At 38.5% G+C, this 17,892-nt stretch overlaps 2 protein-coding genes across 3 annotated transcripts in view; one reads left to right on the top strand and one right to left on the bottom strand.

The window, feature by feature from the left end:
• LOC124168455 (serine/threonine-protein kinase 24) overlaps positions 1 to 17,892 on the bottom strand; it is a 528,029-nt gene that overhangs the window by 477,124 nt on the left and 33,013 nt on the right. The window lies entirely within an intron of this gene.
• Positions 1,063 to 3,381, top strand: LOC124168457. Its single transcript, XM_046546717.1, has 4 exons — positions 1,063 to 2,223; positions 2,307 to 2,489; positions 2,601 to 2,742; positions 3,146 to 3,381. Exons 1-4 carry the CDS (start codon positions 2,068 to 2,070, stop codon positions 3,259 to 3,261), a joined length of 597 nt encoding a protein of 198 aa, XP_046402673.1. The 5' UTR covers positions 1,063 to 2,067; the 3' UTR covers positions 3,262 to 3,381.

The raw sequence follows: 17,892 nt of genomic DNA on the forward strand, positions 1-17,892 counted from the left end.
TTAGCTTTTATATACAATAACTTAATCCGTTTATTCGTAGGTACCGGAGAATTCGTCGTTTAGGACTGTCTGTGCTTGTATTATGGGGTGAATTCCAGTCAATGCAACTTTTGCTCGCTGATTGAAGACATCTAGGAACATTTTTGTGCCAAAATAGTGTTATTTTCAACGTGACATCTCCCGTTAAGCTACTGCTAATAATCACAGTGCCAGTGGTTGTAATGCACAAAGTTTGACAAGGTTGAAAAATATCGGCCATGAGTTATCAGTGTTCCATCGTGATTGAATTGTAAAAAGTGATACTACGCTATCGATAAATGTCTAACAGTAGTGTAAAAATTGTCAGTGGCGTGCTAATCTCCGTTGTTCACCGTAGATATGACATTTCACGAACACGCTATTGAAATAAAAACTGTGTGTGAAGTTTGTTATTCCATTATTTCAACGAATAGTAGTGAGAAATGTCACCTGTGTCACAATTTAAGGGTTTAAATCAGTGAATAAATAGTTGTATTCATCATAACGAGTTCTGTTATTGTAAGTTGTACTTGATGAATATAAGAATGTGATAGTGACATCCAGTTTTTGATAAGAGTATTTGCCTATTTCCCACTATATTATTATGGTATATGCTAGTATATTGTTTATGGATTTACCTATACTATTGAAATAGGTTGTAGCTTGTGTGTGTGTTGGCAGCGGAACCGATTCGCGATCTCACATGTGGATTGTGTGCAGATTGTTTTACTGTGAATTCGTACCGTAGGACGGATAGGACTACCTTCTCCGTTAATCCGGCGTTGCCAAATTCAACAGCACAGCTTACTCTAATGTCAACAGCACAGCTTACGATCGTTATCCTCCAGTATTACAAGTTTCTTTTACAACTCGATTTGCCGCCGACGTATAGCAATAATTTGTCTTAACAAATTCCATGAGGGTCGTGGCATCAATTTTTGGTGTCCTAAAAAAAGGCTGGGGGGTGTTTCAGAGTCTCGTAGGATTGGCGGCGTCGGAAACGGATTCATTCCGAGTCGATCGGGAACCTATCCTACGCTCGTCTTCCGTGCGTTTCACACATACTATCGGAAAGCGTTCCGCTTTTGGTATGACGTCAATAGTCATCCTTAACCGGAAACGATTAAACGTCACAGTTTTCAAGAGACAAGTGAGCAGCGAAAACAACCTCCCGCTAGTTTTGACTCTTCACAATGGAGGCAAAAGGTATGTATGGGAAAGCATAAGCATGTTAGTTGATATATTGTCACATAATTGACGCCAGTGCGGGGTGAAATTATTTTATAATTGTCCATTTTTAGTTCTGTTTAGTGTAATCTCCTGTGGTTTGGTGCAAATTACGAGAATTAAGGTAAATTTTAAACGATTTTGTTTGTATATTCTCGCGAGAGAACTGTTGATTGTTAAGGCCATGTATCAGAAGAATTAAGTTACAAGAAGTGGCGAGACCCATTCTTTCTTGGAAAAAAAATTGTCAAAATATCGGAAAATAGTGTTGTTTGATTGTTGTCTGTGGTGCTCGTTCTCGGTTATTTTTACAACGCCATTTCATGACTAAATTGGCGCACTTACTATTGTTGCACCTTTTTCATTGTAAATTTACTTGACTCAACAGAATTTAGACATTATAGGTGTTTTTGAAGTATCTTCTTATGTGACATTTAACCTCCATCGAATAACTCCAACCTATGTCTCTCTTTGGCTACTGTAATGGTACTAATGTACTATACCATTATATAAATTAGTAACATGGTTTATATCATATGCTTGAAAATTGTCCTCCGAAATCAAACTCTTTCTGCACAGATGTGGACAAGGGCGAAAGAATTCCAACAGGATTTTCCTCGGTAATAATTTCAATAGCTTTTGGTTTTATAATGTAGGTACATCTTCTGGGGAATTGCTGGATTAAAAAAAATGATCAGTAAATTTACTCGAGTGATTCTTAATGTTATTGAAATATATCAAGTGCATTAGTTTTTCTACATGATGTAATTATAAGTTTGTTATACAGGGTTTAAAAGGGTGTCAAGCCAGCAGAGGGAGGTGATGTTAGAATATATGAGCGAGCACCATGAGCTTGCTTTCAACAAGTTGGTTGGCCCCCACGGTAGCCAAAGAAAGGAGAAGCTGTGGCAGGAATTAAGCCTAAAGCTGAATTCCTGTCCCAGTGGGGCTACAAAAGATGTGGGGAAGTGGGTGAAGGTAATGAAATACTTCTTTACTATTTTGTTTTGTTGTAATTTAGTGACACTTGTACTATGATGCTACTATCATTGTTATAATAGTGCTGGCAGGACTGGAAGTGCGATGTAAAGCAGAAGGCAGCAAAAATCCGTCGCCATTCCCTTGGCACCGGTGGTGGACCCCCATTGCCTGTGACGCCCCTCTCCAATTTGGAGGAGAGACTTCTTGGTCTCATTGGTGAGGTGGCAGTCACTGGGGTGGAAGGGGTGATGGATCCCATTGAGGTTAGTATTGAAATTTCTCGCTTGTGCATATGATTATTTTGGGAATTTATGAAACAAAATTGTTGAACAGTGGTTGCACAGCATATTTAGCCCTGTATTATTTCATTTTAGTTGGAAGTTGTTATAGATGAGGATGTGTTCAACATCAGTGCTGGCTCTAATGAGACATTTGTCCCGCCTCCTCTAATCAACTCAGATGAGGAGACATGTGTCCCAACTCCACCGCCACGGAAGAGGTGCCGCCTTGAGAAAGGTAAATTATTGCATGCCAACAATTTCAACAACTCTTAAATTATTATAGGAACTTTCAGTCATAACACCAATGACTGGAAGGTTTACCTTTTTTCACAAGAATTTATTAAGTTATTTATGCCCATGTAAAGTCCCATGGACATTCCTTTACCTTTATGTTAATTAAAAACGAGGGAAAATTGTATTGGACCTTCATTTTTTAATTCATAATAATATTAAAGAATAGAAATACATCGAGGAATCCAATACTACCAATATCATTTTTTTCAATTGTATGCAGTGAATGCACAAAGGAAGAAGTGTACACAATCAATATATTTCACACTTAAACAAAAATATTTCATTTTACTTGTAAGCCTCTACTTAATAAAAATTTTCTTGTAATGTTGACTTTTATCCCATAGATGATGCTTCTTCACTGGAGGAGCGAAGTGTTGCGGCCTCAGAGAAGATGGCTGATGCTATGGCCACAATGGCGAGGGAAATACCTCAGTTAATGAGAGATATTTTGCAGGAGTAAGTTTTGGGTAGATTAAGTGGCATGGTATTTGGAGTAGGTTGCCAAGAGTTGAGGTGATCTGTACCATGAGGAAGGGGTAGGGAGGGAAGGGTGGAGAGAAATCCAGCATTGTAATTAACATCATCATCATCAGTGGTCAACAATTCTAAGATTGGTTTGATGCGGCTCTCCACTCTATTCTCCTATCAGCTAATCTTTTCACACCTACATTTTTCTTCTCTTTCACATCCCTCTTTACTTGTTCCATGTATTTTGTTCGAGGTCTTCCTTTTCCATTCTTGCCTTCCACTTGTCCCTCAACAAAAGTCATCATCAGGCCATCATGTCTCAAGATGTAGCCAATAAGGTTGTTCCGTCTTCTTATTAAGGTTTTCATGAGGCTTCTCTTCTCTCCTACTGTTCTTAGGACTTCCTCGTTACTAACTCGGTCGATCCATTTCATCTTCATCATTCTTCTATAGCACCACATTTCAAAGGCCTCTATTCTTGCTTTCTCCACTGCGGTAATTATCCATGCCTCACTTCCATATAGGAGCATACTCCACATGTAGGTTCTTATAAATTGTTTCTTTACTTCCATATTTAAGTTTCCCGCTGTAAGCAGGCTTCTCTTTTAGTGGAATGTTCTCTTCGCCTGGGCTATTCTGCTGATAATTTCTTTCATACTTCTCCCGTCACTAGTTATCTTGCTTCCTAAATAACAGAATTCATCCACCTCTATCAGTTTTTGCCTCTCTACTTTAATGTTAGTCTTGACTTCTTCTCTTCTGCTGCATACTAATATTTTGGTTTTCTTCGTGCTTATTTTCAGTTGATACCTACCCATTACCCTACTCATTTTAACCAGAATATAAAATTTTGAATTTACAAAAGATTTCTTCAACAAATTAAAATTTTTTATTATAAATAGTGCTGAAATTAGTTTAAAACCCTCTATTTAGTACCCTGTTTTTAAACAATTTACCCCCAGATTTTACCCCCCCTCCCCAAACAAAATTTCTTGCTGTCCCTCTGCAAAGGGCCCAAGACTTTATATCCCATCTGATGGATGGAGTGCTGTAGTTGAAGTGCCCTCCGTAAGGCACTCACTCAGGGATTGGGCAGTCTCTGAAAAATCTCTACCACTCCCAGGATTTGAACCTGGACCGAATGGGTAGGAAGCCAGCACTTTAACCATCACACCAACCCAATCCCTGTAGAATAATTGACAAATGACCAGCTACGCCTGGCTGTACAGTGGCCTCTGTCATCTGCCTATAAAATATCTAGGCAAATACCCTATCTATGAAATATTCGCTGCACCAATCTCCCCCTTACTGCCCTGGCAATATCTCCGACTTGCCCCCGTGCCTCAACAGGGTCTTGAGCCACTTCCCTATCTTCCTCATCCAAGACAACTGGCTCCTCAAGGTTTGCCCTGAGGCACAGATTGTGCAGCACACAGCATGCATTAATTACTTTGCACACTTTTAGCGGGGCATACTCAAGCAATCGTGCCTTATTTAGGCACCGAAAGCGACCTTTCAAGACCCCTATGCATCGCTCGACTGCACATCTTGCCCGTGCATGAAGGTTGGTATACCTGGCTTCGGGGCTACCTTCTTCTGCGTGGAGAATAGGAGTCATCAGCCATGGCTCATTCGGGTATCCAGAATCACCTGTTTAGATATTTATTCCCAGGTTATTTCTAAGCATTATCCATTTCCTACTTTATAAAAAAATCAATTTGCATACCCAAGAGCCAACATTCTTCACCTCCTCTCCATACTCTTTCCAGTACGTCCCTAACGCCAGAATTTGCCCAGACAAAGGAATCATGTGAGCTACCTGGGTACTTGGCTTTCACATTTAATATTTTGAGATCAGAGTCACACACCTAAAAATGCACAAAATAGAATTATACTTGGAATATTTATTTTATTTATGCAACCTTCTATTAAAAACTTACAATTTGAGCATTAATAGAGTGAAAAGACTTTCTGTTCACAAAGAGGTGCTCATTCTCAGATGGTGCTCTTATGGCCACATGAGTACCATCAACAAACCCGACAACTCCTGGGATTTGTGAAGCTAGGTAATGCCTAGAATGGAGATAATTTTAATTATTTCTTTTGTTTCTTTGCAGGTTAAGAAACTCCAGAAGATAGATATTTATTTATTTGTTGATGTTTTTTGTTCATAATTTAGGCATAAGGATAAGTAAGTTTTGTTTTGAAGAGAAGCCTTTCTATAATAATTTTTATGTAATGATGATGTAGAAGCCATCAATTTTATTTAACAGTTAATTTTTGTTGATACAGTGAGGTTGCTGTTGTGATATATGATGATGATGAGGAAGGCATCACCTTATTTATACAAGTATTACTTGCATATTGAAACAGTGACTTTGGTTGCTGTTGTGATATATGATGATGATGAGGAAGGCATCACCTTATTTATACAAGTATTACTTGCATATTGAAACAGTGACTTTGGTTGCTGTTGTGATAAGTACATGATGATGATGAGGAAGGCATCACCTTATTTATACAAGTATTACTTGCATATTGAAAGAGTGACTTTGGTTGCTGTTGTGATATATGATGATGATGAGGAAGGCATCACCTTATTTATACAAGTATTACTTTCATATTGAAAGAGTGACTTTGGTTGCTGTTGTGATATATGATGATGATGAGGAAGGCATCACCTTTTTTATACAAGTATTACTTGCATATTGAAAGAGTGACTTTGGTTGCTGTTGTGATATATGATGATGATGAGGAAGGCATCACCTTATTTATACAAGTATTACTTGCATATTGAAAGAGTGACTTTGGTTGCTGTTGTGATATATGATGATGATGAGGAAGGCATCACCTTATTTATACAAGTATTACTTGCATATTGAAAGAGTGACTTTGGTTGCTGTTGTGATATATGATGATGATGAGGAAGGCATCACCTTATTTATACAAGTATTACTTGCATATTGAAAGAGTGACTTTGGTTGCTGTTGTGATATATGATGATGATGAGGAAGGCATCACCTTATTTATACAAGTATTACTTGCATATTGAAAGAGTGACTTTGGTTGCTGTTGTGATATATGATGATGATGAGGAAGGCATCACCTTATTTATACAAGTATTACTTGCATATTGAAAGAGTGACTTTGGTTGCTGTTGTGATATATGATGATGATGAGGAAGGCATCACCTTTTTTATACAAGTATTACTTTCATATTGAAAGAGTGACTTTGGTTGCTGTTGTGATATATGATGATGATGATGAGGAAGGCATCACCTTATTTATACAAGTACTACTTGCATATTGAAACAGTGACTTTGGTTGCTGTTGTGATATATGATGATGATGAGGAAGGCATCACCTTTTTTATACAAGTATTACTTGCATATTGAAACAGTGACTTTGGTTGCTGTTGTGATATATGATGATGATGAGGAAGGCATCACCTTATTTATACAAGTATTACTTGCATATTGAAAGAGTGACTTTGGTTGCTGTTGTGATATATGATGATGATGAGGAAGGCATCACCTTATTTATACAAGTATTACTTGCATATTGAAACAGTGACTTTGGTTGCTGTTGTGATATATGATGATGATGAGGAAGGCATCACCTTATTTATACAAGTATTACTTGCATATTGAAAGAGTGACTTTGGTTGCTGTTGTGATATATGATGATGATGAGGAAGGCATCACCTTTTTTATACAAGTATTACTTTCATATTGAAAGAGTGACTTTGGTTGCTGTTGTGATATATGATGATGATGAGGAAGGCATCACCTTATTTATACAAGTATTACTTGCATATTGAAAGAGTGACTTTGGTTGCTGTTGTGATATATGATGATGATGAGGAAGGCATCACCTTATTTATACAAGTATTACTTGCATATTGAAACAGTGACTTTGGTTGCTGTTGTGATATATGATGATGATGAGGAAGGCATCACCTTATTTATACAAGTATTACTTGCATATTGAAAGAGTGACTTTGGTTGCTGTTGTGATATATGATGATGATGAGGAAGGCATCACCTTTTTTATACAAGTATTACTTTCATATTGAAAGAGTGACTTTGGTTGCTGTTGTGATATATGATGATGATGAGGAAGGCATCACCTTATTTATACAAGTATTACTTGCATATTGAAACAGTGACTTTGGTTGCTGTTGTGATATATGATGATGATGAGGAAGGCATCACCTTTTTTATACAAGTATTACTTGCATATTGAAACAGTGACTTTGGTTGCTGTTGTGATATATGATGATGATGAGGAAGGCATCACCTTATTTATACAAGTATTACTTGCATATTGAAAGAGTGACTTTGGTTGCTGTTGTGATATATGATGATGATGAGGAAGGCATCACCTTATTTATACAAGTATTACTTGCATATTGAAACAGTGACTTTGGTTGCTGTTGTGATATATGATGATGATGAGGAAGGCATCACCTTATTTATACAAGTATTACTTGCATATTGAAAGAGTGACTTTGGTTGCTGTTGTGATATATGATGATGATGAGGAAGGCATCACCTTTTTTATACAAGTATTACTTTCATATTGAAAGAGTGACTTTGGTTGCTGTTGTGATATATGATGATGATGAGGAAGGCATCACCTTATTTATACAAGTATTACTTGCATATTGAAACAGTGACTTTGGTTGCTGTTGTGATATATGATGATGATGAGGAAGGCATCACCTTATTTATACAAGTATTACTTTCATATTGAAAGAGTGACTTTGGTTGCTGCTGTGATATATGTGATGCATATCACTAAAAAATTTTATGTGACTCCTGTTATTTTGCTTGAATTATTTGTCTATCAAGAGGTGAACTTTTTTTTCGTGCTATATAAGGGTAAAGTTGAAGGTTAAACTTTCTTGTGACATGATGATTACAGCACTATGTGATTGAAGTCACAGCAATGACTATTTATTTTGAAATTTACTTGTCCAATTGATTTTATAATAAATCAACTACTTTTGAAAATCAAAATTTGTACTTCTCTATGTATTGCCTCCTTTGCAAATGCGTATTTGGGAATTTGATCCACTTCGCCAGAACTCCAGGCATGTTAAGGGCATTTGTAACTTCCTCAATAGCCCTACTGACACTGGCATGGCTCATGCTTATTTGGGCACTACTCCCCACGGACTTCTGGTAAGAGCCTTGAGCATAAAAGTGCAACGCACAAAGGACCTAAGTTCTCAAGGAATTTTTACATCAGTTAATATCATGCACAACCTGTAACATCTGAATACTTCAATATTTTAGGAGTACCTACGAATTTGAAGGCCAACTAAGAAATGATTTGTCAAATAAGTCATTTTACCTCTTATGTGATTGATACTCTTTATAATTCATAAAGTTATTGTTTGTTAATATAATACTAGATATATTAATTTTTCCAGCAGTTTCTTAAAATTTTTGATGAAAGATTTCCCTTTAGTAAACTTGAATAACCACACACCTTGACATCAATGCTCAACGCAGTTGAAATATGCCCACTGTTGAGGTAAGGTCTTATTTCCTCTATTAGCTCCCGTGCAAGGGCTTTGTTAAGGCGATATAATCCTTTAAAAACTTCCTCTGTCACACTAAAGGGATCGGAGTGATCCCTTAACTCCCTTAACCTTTTTCTACGCAACAGCATCTCCTGCTTTCTCCTTCTCCTCTGCAGGTACCTTAGATTCCTCAAGGCGTCCATCGGGGTAGATTTGTATAACTATTACATTTAGAAACATTTTATATCCGTAAAGAATTCAGAGTGAAAGTAGATCAAAATAATTTACGAACATTTATTCATTTATTGCACCAAGTACATAAGTTAATCTATAAGATAAGTAAACAGATATTATAGATAAGTAGATCAATTACGGGTAGCTACCCAGTTAAAGGCAACAAATAAACTTAGGACATGACATCCACATAAGTGAAATCCAGAATCAACGGTGCACGAGCAACAACAGTTGTACAACATATGCTGGAAAGTGAACATAACAGTGATATCGCAGAAGATATATCACTACAAGCTAATCATGCCATTTAAAAACTAATATTTAGGAAGTAAAAAATGAAATCAAGCGAATTAACGCGTCAAACTCCGATGCTAAGTCATGAAAACAATAACAACAAACCAGTAAAAATGATTAACTTCCCAAGTGAAGGACCCGTTTCCAAAACATTATGCTACCTGCATATTATTAAATATAATACGAAATGCATTCTAACTTGTTTCGCCCTCTTTTTGCTAAATTACTCGTCCAAATAAGATGTAAACAAACTTGCACCGACTGTGATACAGTCTCCGTATTTATTATCTGATTCACACGGTACTTAAAAGCACTTTCACCTAAATTACTCTTGAATACCATCCACATAAATCGGCACTAATGATATAATGTGGTATTATTTCATTATAGCCGAATAATTTACACCAACAGCATCAAAACAGACAAACCTGAAACAACCGTATGCAGTCGATATGACGTTCCGACACATCTAGTCCAATCGACTTCTATCCTATCGGAAAGCTGTCCTTGAATCGATAGGAAGCAAGTCTGAAACGCACGGATTGCCTGGTCGATAGTAAGTGACGTAGAATCCGCGTCAAGTCTCTCGATCCGCTCGGAAAGGGAGACTCTGAAACACCGTCCTGGTGTCCTAACACCCCATGCCACACGCCTTTTAGGCGGCTTGCGGGGTATTATGTAGACGTAGATGAATTTCAGGTGTACTATTCGAACGAGTGGCAACGTTATCATCCATTTCTCTGATAACCAAACCACATGAAGTGAAACGCTTGTACTTCATCATCCCGATGCCGCATTATTAATATCCCAAGTAATAATCTAGGCACAATAGCAATAGGAAAACTTGCCCAAGAATAACAGAACAAAATAAAGTGACGATGAGCGGCTAAATACTCCCTCAAAACAAATTTTACACCATGCGCTCAGCGTATTTCCCTACTCCCTACGGTTGTTTAGGCACCTATGACGTCACGACTGGCCTCGGCAACGCTCGGGTGTCTTCGCGCAGTGGTCGGCTCAGAGAAATTTTTCTCGATTTTAAATGCAATTTTTTAATTTCTTTTGATGTTGAATGGAGAAACTGAAGGTATTTTTGGGAGCTAATGTATCCATTTGACTTATTCAAAATAGTTTTTAGAGCAATCTACGACCCATGCAAGTTCCTCATTATAACATAGACTTCACGCAGCTCTCCACTCCGCTCTCCTATCATCTAGCCTTTTTTAAACAGACGAATTGCTATTTAACTCGAATAATCCGGCCGGCCGGCCTCGGTGGCGGTGGGGTAAAGTCCTCGCCTGCCAAACCGTAGGTCGTGGGTTCGAATCCCGCCTGGGTAGGTGATCCCTATCCAGGGCATGGATGTTTGTATTGTGCTTTGTTAATATTGGAAACCCTCGTTGTAAAAGGCCGTCATGTGCTGTTTACGGGGAATTTGATAATAAATAAATAATAAAAATAAATAATAAATAATACCACAGTTTACGGTCCCTTACACCTCTTCCCGTCCACCGGTAGTTCGCTGATAGTCTTCATCATCTCTCACGATGTGGCAGACTTAGTTGTCCCTTTTTCGTCTTATGATTTTTAGAAGGCTTCTTCCACTCTTTCAGCACTTACTCATCACTTATTCGGTCGATCCATTTTATCTTCACCACTCCGACACCACAATTCAAATGCTTCCACTAATGACTTCTCTACATCCGTTTTACGTCCAAGCCAAGCTACCATACTGACACATGCTCTATATGTAGCTTGTGATTGTCTCCTTACTTCTATGACTGTATTCTGAGCTGTAAGTAGGCTCATCTTTTTATAGAATGCTCTCTTCGCCTAGACTAATCTACTGACCATTACTTCCTTTTTTCTTCCATCGCCGGTTAATATTACGAGTACGAATTTTCAATGCATCAGAGAAAACAGAATAGTGACACATCCTGAGTGAGCGCTATACGACTTATAGTGGCAGAGTATATCATACTTTTTTAAATAGAGTTTTAAAATAATAACATACCACTAAACTTGTTTCGGCATTCCAAACCTTCACATTTGTAACCATATCATTATGGTAGCAGTTAAAACTCCATTATATGTAGTATGGAGCGTGCTACGTTGAAACACCCCCAGCAAAACACATCAGCGATAGCTTCCAGGGTATCGTATAGACGTAGGTTGATGTAAATATCACCAGATGTAAAGTCACCACTTACACGTAGTAACTGTTACGTTGTGATGGCTTATAAGGCGATATTCATGCTGAGAAACGATAAATTTTTAACACAATTTGCGGAAAAAAGCTACACCAATTTTATCCTTGCAACTAATAAGAGTAAGTAACTTGTAAGAGTATACTGTATAGGCATCGACTTAGTGATCAGCAAATCTCAAACCGCTTGTTACTAAACAGTGAAGAGAAAACAATCTCTTCTTTCATGAGAAATCATCTCAACTTTAATGGAATGGGAGATTGATGAGCATGACGAGAGGGACGGAATACACAACGGCAAAAATTATCTCGGCTTGGAAATCAAACTCACTGTTTTGCTGACAAAATCCATAACGTAACCATTATTTCCAGATGGTCCAACACATAACAATATGAGAATAAAACCGGAATAAACAAAAAAGATAACGGTATGTATGTTTTAAGACGAAAAAAGGGTAATTGAAGACTTCATACACAAGGCTTAGGCAGAGCGGACAGATATTAGTCTTCTTTTAACTACAGTGCCCATATCAAGTGTCATCAAAATGCGCTCCTTGGTTAAGGTTGGATATACGATAAACAAATATAATTCTGCATAAAAAGGGCAGAAAAGGTTTTCTCTTGACTTCAGTTCTAATTTCCATGCAACTAAGAATCCTGGGTGACGAGGACATCTACGCTGTGACCCCAGAAAAAATGAAGCCCGCAGCTCATCCCTTATTCCAAGTCACTTCACGGAAAAATATTCATATTCCAACGCAATCATTCGCAGATGAGGTCAACGACTTCAAATGGGGTATACCTTTACGTTCTTTCAATCTATTAAAGGCAATGGAGACCACGCCCTTTCCCATCAGTCACATTAATGCTTCACGGAAAGAATTACGGGCAAAAAGCGAGGACTTCGCAGCTCAGCAACAGTAAGAACATTACAGCAAAAACCGCACAATAACGTGCATTTTTCAAAAATTAGGCACGGAATACAACATCAATACGTCAGCATTACATATGCGTGACGAATTCTCAGCACTTTCCGTCAAAAATTACGCAATAATTGGTGCTTTATACACCGATAAACTCATTTTACACAATAAAGAATGACAATAACATATACATTGAAAATTTCCCACCATTTAGACCGCAGTGCCAATCATCAGATTGAATAATACTTAGCATGAGGAATGAGATATTAAATTAAAGCCCAACAAATATGCTTCAAAATTTTCTTTCAGTTCACCAGATACTATCCATAGCTACCCGCTCCAATAACTGTTCAGAACAATTTATTAAGGCGTATTTATAAGCTCACAATAAACCCTGGGGATGATGTACCAATTTTGGTAAACCACGGTCAATTGAAAAATTTCATGATTCGCCGTGAAATATTTCCCCGCAGGTTGAAGTTAACACTGCAATATAAGTTTTGGGTCTTTATCCGAGTCTCAATTTTCGTATGGTCTAAACGTTTGCCGACCGATGCCTGTAGTTTTCATTGCAAATTACGAGTATACAGTTAATTGTACGAACAAGAAAAATTATGGGATTTTTCAACTGCATTTCACACCTAAAGGTGTCCCTCGCTAAAAAGCTGCTGGCTGCCTCCTAGCACCCCATACACGAGACAGCCACCGAATTACATACTCTCCCACACCCTTCCGCTGAGATGGAACCACCCAGAACTACTAAGGACTGTTGAGGAATGAAGACTATGAAACAGGAGCCGCGTAAATGAAACCAGGGACTAGTTTTCCGCGCATGTATTTCTGTTTTCAAAATTGATAAGGCACCACAACAGTTACTTCCTTTAGCATTCTAGCAATGTTACCTGAGGATAAAATATCATCATGAAAACCAAGATTCACACCTGGATTCCCTAAACTCGATCCCATTACGTTACGAAGACACATCTTGCCCGGTGATTTCCTGCATAGTCGATACCGGCCTATTAAATGGAAACTATCCTAGGACGTACTACAATTACAGTAAGCTCGCAACTGTCTTTATTTTAGAATTTGGGATCTCGTGGAAAATTCTACGGCACTGACTCCAATTCATCACAACCAATTAAAATTTCTCACTTACTCACTTTACCTAATTTTGGCACTTCATGCGCACTTTCAAGGAGATCCGTAATAGTTTACCGCGGCCTCTACCAAAAATGCATACAAGGGTCGAAATGAATTTATCATCTTGGGATACTGAGGGATTTTTCACAACATTTGGCATATCAACAAGACGCTTTAATCCCTATTGACAGGGTTTGTATTTCACACGATGCAGCACTCGATTACAATTTACACAATCATATTGTCAAGGTATAAGGGCAGATTACTGTCAATTCGATTTGAATTAAATGTAAAAAAATCACCTAAAAAGTACTAAGTAGAAGCCATGTGGGAGTGTTCTTCCCCTTTAAGGTGTCTCTCGAGGTTGATCGCAGTAATTGTAATAAAACCTACTGGATTTTATCTGCATCAAAGTTAAGTTGTAATTTCTGGTCTAAGGCCAAGATTACTGCACTTTTTATAAAAAAATTACCCTAGTATGGATGAATTAGTACTATTGCAACCTAATTTCATCGAGGAAAAGATAAATGTGTTCAATTAATTATTGCTCGCTCAAAATTGTGGGTGGAGTAATCAGTTGGCAGGATTGATTATACTTCTTGGAAGAAGTCTACTGGCCCCTTACCCATCGATACAGGAATTCAGTATTCATAGTAGAACAACGCAGACACAATGCACTGTTCCACAAATGATTTAACTCTGTCTTTTTATTTTATTTATTTATTTTTAATAAAGAGGTACACATACAGCAATACTGCCAATTTAAAGTGCACTTATAACAACAAGTATTAAATAATTAAAGAATAAATATTTGTTACAAATTTAAATAGAATAAAAAAGAAAAACATTTATCCGGCTATCTAGTCATTTATGCGATAAATATGTTAATGCCCGATGAGTAAAATGTTTGAGTGTCAGACCAAACGGATCAATATCACCGGGTAGAGTACCTATTTATTAAAAAGGAAAGCCTATGAAAAGTGAGCGCTTAATTACAGATAGCCTAGGTTTAGGAAAGGTTAGTTTCAAGTCAGGCTTAGCGTTACAAAAATCTGTCTGCTCATCTGTTTGTCTTGATAATCACGCTAAGCCGTTGAAAATAGAAGACAATATAAAATCATTTGCGGAACGATACTTAATTTTTGCTTTGTGCTATCATGAATATTACTTCGTTCTATACCAAGAAACGCCGAGATCAGTTGATCTGATACGAATTCAGTAAATTTAGAAAAATAACGGATAATTCGCTGCATTTCGCACTTTAAGGTGTCCCCCGCGAACAAGCAGCTGACTCCCGCGTAGCACCCCCTTCGCGAGACGGCCTTCCCACCCACCCTTCCTTCCGAGATGGAACCATCCACAACCACACACGAAGGGGAGTGTTGAGGGATGAAGAAGTGGAAACAGGAGCCGGGGAGAGATAGAGGAGGGGGCCGGGGAAGAGAAGGGGCGCCGACGGGGGAGCAGTTACGCAACCAAGGTCGCCTTTCCCTCAACCTTTAGGTTGCCCGAGGCGACGAAGGGAGGGGCGGAGGGTGGGGGAAGAGAGCCAGCTGAAGAGGAGATGGCCCACACAAGGGCGGAGTCGCGAAATTCCCTCTCCACGAGGAAGCGAGCGCCTTTAATTATTCCACTGAGAAAATCTCGGCCCGAACCTTTTCGACGGCGACCCTTGCAAACCGTGGTATAAGCACGCTGCGAAAGTCTCATCCCAAATGACCGCCTCACACTTGACGCGGTCGTGCATGAACTCAAATTTGAAAATTCGTCAAGAAGTCAAGAAGATCAAAGATAGCTTGTTAAGTCTACGCAATAGAGGGCATAGCACGGCACGTCACTTACTCGGCAAAATAAGTACGAATGAGAAATGTAGGTATATAGCGAGATGAGGAATCAAGTTAGGTATGATTGGGACATAAAAAAGATATTCTATAAAAGAACGTTTCGATATATACCAAATCTTTCAACCACATATCTAGGTGGGGGGGTGAAATAACTTTTGATAGCAGAATATTAATTATATTTCACAAGATACGTGCAAAACGAAGATAAAGGAAGAAAGACAAAGACCGCAGGATATCAAAGATAACAACAAAAATTATTATAAAAGCATTCTGTAATTATTACTCAGCCAAATGCTGTCTTTCACTCTCAGTAGGTTTTACAATAGGCTACGTTGATAGCTGGTACCTAGCCAAGAAAAAAATCTTCAAAAAAATGTTTCCGTTTTCCCAATTTTCAGGCATAAATTCACATTCATAACCCTTCTAAGAGTAAATATTCGAAACAAATTATATCAAGAGCCAACAAAGAGGGAACCAGAAGCATCGTAAATTCCAATAACCTGCGATATTTTATTGAAGGAAATTATGGAAAAATTGCCAATATACGGTTTCACTTGATTAAAAGATAATTTCACAGTATAATATTATTCAACTTCAGTAGACCCATCCTTATTTAAAAGCCATGCACGCCGTAACATTGAATTAACAATGGACTTGCAGCTGTAATTTCTCAATTTCGATTAAGGGCAAAGTATGCACAGTACATAAAAAATCATAAAAACTTCAAATTAAAATTACTACACTACGAAAACAAATGTCTAAATATACTCTGCAAGGAAGAAAGAGAGGAAGATTATGAGCCGAAGTTGGTGAGGTAAAATAGAGATGTTTACTTCATAGTATCATTGAAAAATAACGTCACAATGAGCAATCATAAATTCAAATGATTAGGAGAAAAACCGTAATAAGATGACATAATTGCCCACATCTCGAGAAATAATGGACCAGCGGAGAAAAAGACAACTAGACGGAAAGAAGGCTAAAGGGACTTCCCGGATAAAATATATGGAGCAGGAGATAAAAGAAAGTAAATCAAGAGAATTACGAACGCGTAAAAAGATCGGCGGAAGAAAATTAAAGAGGAGAACTGCTTCAAAACTATCCTTGTATTGATGAATCCGTATAATGATGACGAACTTCATAGACACTGAACTTCATTTGAGTGCGAAAATTCTCTAAATTAATCTTTTTTAAATTTCTAGGAAACGTAAAGCACCTGGAACGCACTCAGAGGATCAGGAATCGAATCCCGATCAAGGCAAATAACTTCCACTATGAAGAATGTTCCAACTTTACTGGGATTTTAAATGACTTCATAAAGGTACATGACTAGCTATAACGCGGTTCTTCCATTCAATTATGAAATTTATTGTTGAAGTTATTTCGGGTTTCCCACCGGATAAGGTTCTCCATCTCTGCCGACGTTTCGATGGTCGTGTCGTCCATCGTCATCAGGAATCGAATCCCGGTCAAGGCAAATAACCTCCACTATGAAGAACGTACCGACTTTACGGGGATTTTAAGCCCTGATGACGATGGACGACACGACCATCGAAACGTCGGCAGAGATGGAGAACCTTATCCGGTGGGAAACCCGAAATAACTTCAACAACATCATACGCCGGGAAAACCTCGGATCTTTCTTCATGAAATTTATTGTTTTTAGAGTGCTTACGTTTTTTAACTCTTTTGAGTCATCTTTTTGTAGCCCCGATCATTTTCCGGCTGCACTACTGGTTAGCCGTCATCCTGCAACGCCGATGACGCAACAATAGCCTGAGTTGGGGTCTTTCCCCTTACCTTATCGGCCACCTACGCCACACCCAAGTACATATTGGAGGGGAATAACCGCCCCTCCCGCCTCGCCGCGCCGGCCAGGGTCAAAGGTGAACGCAGTGGCCGTCCCCACGTCGAATCTGCCTCATAATCCCCCGATCCATTTTTTTCCTCCACTCATGGGTTGAACTACATGTGTGCACATACTTATTGATGGCTGTTTACATAGTCCTCCCACTCGGATACTATTTTTCGGCACCGAGGCGATAAAAACGCACCCAAGGGATGCTTCAATGTACGACAAACATAACCACAACCTCGGGAGAGGGAGGAAGTGGGATAAAAATGGCACAAGGCGGGGTTTCGAGGGGATAAGCGGAATTCCGCAAGTCAGGCGGCGGATATAGGCTAACGGGAAATTCAGCGGACGTTCGACCAACATTTTGAGCGAGGCGACCAACGCCCCTGAACGTCTGAATAACAAAATAAAGAGTCGTCCTCCCCGATTGAAACTCCCTAAACACGAGGAAAATTATTAAAATTAAGAAGAAGAACTTTGTGAATTCACATTAATATTTATTCACAAATTTACGACCATGGTTTCAACGTTAGACGTCATCATCAGCATCACCTGATGATGACGTCTAACGTTGAAACCATGGTCGTCAATTTG

This window comes from Ischnura elegans, chromosome 11 (genome assembly GCF_921293095.1).
Source record: "Ischnura elegans chromosome 11, ioIscEleg1.1, whole genome shotgun sequence".
Lineage (NCBI taxonomy): Eukaryota > Metazoa > Arthropoda > Insecta > Odonata > Coenagrionidae > Ischnura > Ischnura elegans.